We start from the raw sequence: 3,441 nt of genomic DNA on the forward strand, positions 1-3,441 counted from the left end.
CACAGGAACCTTGAGTCTCTCTCCTGAGTGCAACTAATGATGCAGGGTGAACCCAGGCTGCATGGCCCTGCAGCGTGGCCCCTTCCCATCTGAAAGGGGGCGCCAGAAAGGGCCGAGGCCGAGAGAGAGGCAGGGAAGTTGGTCAGAGGAGCACCACAGGAGAGCTCGAGCCCCAGCAGCCTGAGCTGGCACAGGGACCTGGTGTCCTAGCACAGCCAGGCTTTTAGTCACTCACGAGGGGATTCCGGTCATCTTGTTGACTCTGACCCTTGAGCTTCTTCTTAAAGATGGAAATTGAAGTAGAAGGCTTATAAAAAATGCTCCATATTTCCCCCGAAGTCCCTGGTTGATGGCAACCCATAAGGTCCCCTGAGGCAGGAACACGATGGGACCTGTCAAACACAACATAACTCAATGTTTGAAGCAGAGTAGAGCAAGGCATCCAAAACAGCTGACCATCCCATGAGATACCCAGTACCTACTAATGGGGCGTTAAGTGAGGCAAGCCGTTGGGAAAACCCTAATCGTGACCTTTAGAGACTGTGTGGATGAACTGGGTCCTGGGGGCACCAGGGCTGCAGGGCGGGGTGCAGTCCAGCAGATTTCAGCTCAGTATAACTGAGAACTTTTTAACTGGCAGAATTATTCAAATCTGGAAAGGGCTGGTAGGAGAGATTATGGTTTTCAAATTCTTTTTTTTTTAATAGCAGAACTCTTCCTTTGAATATTTATGTTTACCTGGAAGTCCACTTAGCTAAAAGAGCCTGTTGAGAGCAAAACTGTTCTGCTTGGAGTTGGGGCCTACCTTACCTCTACTGCCTGCCCGTGTCAGCCCAGAGTTGCTTGAGAGGGCACTGTAGAGGGACGCCGGTATTAGATGGGCATTGGCCCTGCGCTTTGGGGTTCGTGGGCACTGAGGGCCTCGGCTGTGCTGTGAGATGCTGGGTCTGTGCAAGGCGTCCTGCTCTTTTGGTGCTGTGAGGGACACGTGGGCAGGATGGTGCCTGAGAGGCTTTTCCAGAACATGGGAGTTGTGGCTTTTTAAAAATATGTATAAAAGGCATGACAGTGAGCTTAGTAAACAATAACGAGGACATTGATTCCACTGAAAAATGTAAAGTTGAGGGTGGAGATGCCTGTGTAGGGTGGAAAGTTGGAAATATAAAGAATGTGGCCAAAGGCAGCCCTCACAGCGCAACAGAGCAGCCTGCACTTAATGCATAAGAGTCTGGAGCAGAGGGCAAGTGGGAAGATCAGGAAAAATTTAATGGCTTCTACCGGACACAAATGTTCAGGAAGGCCTTGAAATGGGGAGCATCTGGACTGAGAACCACACGAAAGAGTAGGGGGCCCAGAAAAAATGAGAAAGAACTACCCTCTGTAAGCACACAAACATTATCATCAGCATCAACAACTGCCCCTTCCCTAGAAGGTGGAACTGTTACATGTGAGCAGCAAAACAAGGGAAGGAAATGTATTTTTTTTTCAAATTAGTCTGAATTGAAAGATAAAGTTTCTATAGCTTCTTAAATAATTGTTTTAAGTTGTAAGCAGAGTTAGAACTGTTAGAATCCTCTTCCTAAGAGTGCTTCCCAATTTCTAGGAAAAACATAACAAAATACAGTAACCAGTTGCCATTGAGTCGATTCCGTCTCATGGCGACCCCATGTGTGTCAGAGCAGATTTGTGCTTCAGAGGGTTCTCAATGGCTGATTTTTCAGAAGTAGATTGCTAGGCCTTTCTGCTGAGGTGTCTCTGGGTGAACTCGAACCGCCAACCTTTTGGTTAGCAGCCAAGCATGTTAACTATTTGCACCACCCAGGGACTAGGTGTCTAGAGGACACCAGGAAATACGCATTGTTTGTCCTAGGAATCTTTGCTCTTGCATAGAGATTTCTTTATGGGGCCAGCAGCAGCCAAAAGATGGAAATTGTTGCTTTTTATGCACAGACTGTTTCAATCCTCCTTGAAATCATATCCTTTGGACACAGGCCCAAACACAATCCCTCCAACCTTTGTGAGATTTGTCCAGTTGTACATTTCACTCTGCAAAGAATGAGAAATGTCTAATGCTTTACGTTACCTAGGACTAAGGGCTTTGGAGTCTTGCTCTGATATTACAGTTGTACCCAGACAAATGAAGCCTAGTAGAAAAAGAATCCAGAGCCTTCCCCTTCCCAGGATCAGGCAGCTCTCTTTTGTACTCACTTGAACGTGACATGCAGAAGTATCTTTGCTATGATTGCTGTGACTGTGAGAATGAGGAGAGTTGCCAGGCCATACACTGTCCATCCTGCAAGTGCAAAAGACAGGTTTGTCGGACCTGTTTGTGCTCGGTTTTCAAAAGGAGGTCTGTTGGAAGCCCTGAGTGAACACTGGGAGCTCAGAGAGGCAGGGCTGGCTGGGAAGTCCTCTGTAGCAGGGGGGGCAGCCACTAAATGCAGCCACAGGAGCAGCTGAAAGCTTGGCTGAGCATGGAGCCCTAGGCCTTCTGCACACCCCCCCTTGCTCAGGGCTCACTCTTGGAGAGAACTAGGGTGGTGTGGTCCAAAGTGCACTGGATTCAAAGTCGAAAGGGGTCTGTCTCTACCACTGGAATCACTGTACAGCTGCAGATGGGTTACATAAAGTCTTTGGGCCTCAGTTTCCCCATCTGAGAAATGAGAAGTGTGACCTACGAAACTGTCCTGGGAGACACAAACAAATTACACAGAGCAAGCACTGCAGCGGCTCTGACCTTCCGTGTAGGCCCTGCAGGGACTCTGTGAGCAGTCTGAAAGCTTCTAGGCTAGGTAATCGCTACCGGTACTCTCCAGCACACAGAGGCTTTGACTTCCTTGGCGGAAAAGAGGGACTGGAAGTATGTACTCTCCCAAGTAGCCAGCTTAAGCCACAAGGCCATATCCAGTGGCATCACTAGGGTTGGTGTCACCCAGTGCGGTAACTCATGGTATCACCCGCCCCATGGACCTCCTCCCGTACCAGACCATAAGAATCCTTAATAATGTTTATTTCAATTTTAATCATAGAATAATATGTGATAAATATAGTTGTAAATTGCTTCAATGTAATATTTCTTAAATTATATGCATACTAACAACAAAATTGTTTTATAAAATCTTTGTACATTGAATTACAACATTATTAGTTACAACATTATTAGTAACTGAGCAGAAGCGTTTTTTGATCTTTCTCCCTCTTTTCCTTTAATTACTATCTCATTCTCAAAAAAATTTATTGATGGACTTCCGGCAAAACGGCGCTCTAGGGAGAAGCACCACGCCATCCCTCCACAGCAAAGATCCGAGAAACTAAGCTGAACAGAGAAAACCATCCTGAAACCCTAAAACATCAAATGAAGAGATAAAGAACTCAGCCAAGCACCAAATGGAGTAAGAAAACTGACAGAGAACGGAGAGTGAGGAGAGATTCATGCAGAGG

At 46.7% G+C, this 3,441-nt stretch overlaps 1 protein-coding gene across 1 annotated transcript in view; it reads right to left on the reverse strand.

Moving 5' to 3' along the window:
- Nucleotides 1-223: 223 nt before the first annotated feature.
- Nucleotides 224-3,441, reverse strand: part of KREMEN1 (kringle containing transmembrane protein 1) — a 52,088-nt gene continuing 48,870 nt past the window's right edge. Inside the window, exons 7-8 of the mRNA XM_023741775.1 lie at nucleotides 2,209-2,293; nucleotides 224-392 (exon numbers count right to left, since the gene is read on the reverse strand). Of these exons, the coding sequence (XP_023597543.1) occupies nucleotides 224-392; nucleotides 2,209-2,293 (254 nt within the window). The remainder of the gene's footprint in view (nucleotides 393-2,208; nucleotides 2,294-3,441) is intronic.

Source organism: Trichechus manatus, unplaced genomic scaffold, assembly GCF_000243295.1.
Source record: "Trichechus manatus latirostris isolate Lorelei unplaced genomic scaffold, TriManLat1.0 scaffold00190, whole genome shotgun sequence".
NCBI classification, from domain to species: domain Eukaryota; kingdom Metazoa; phylum Chordata; class Mammalia; order Sirenia; family Trichechidae; genus Trichechus; species Trichechus manatus.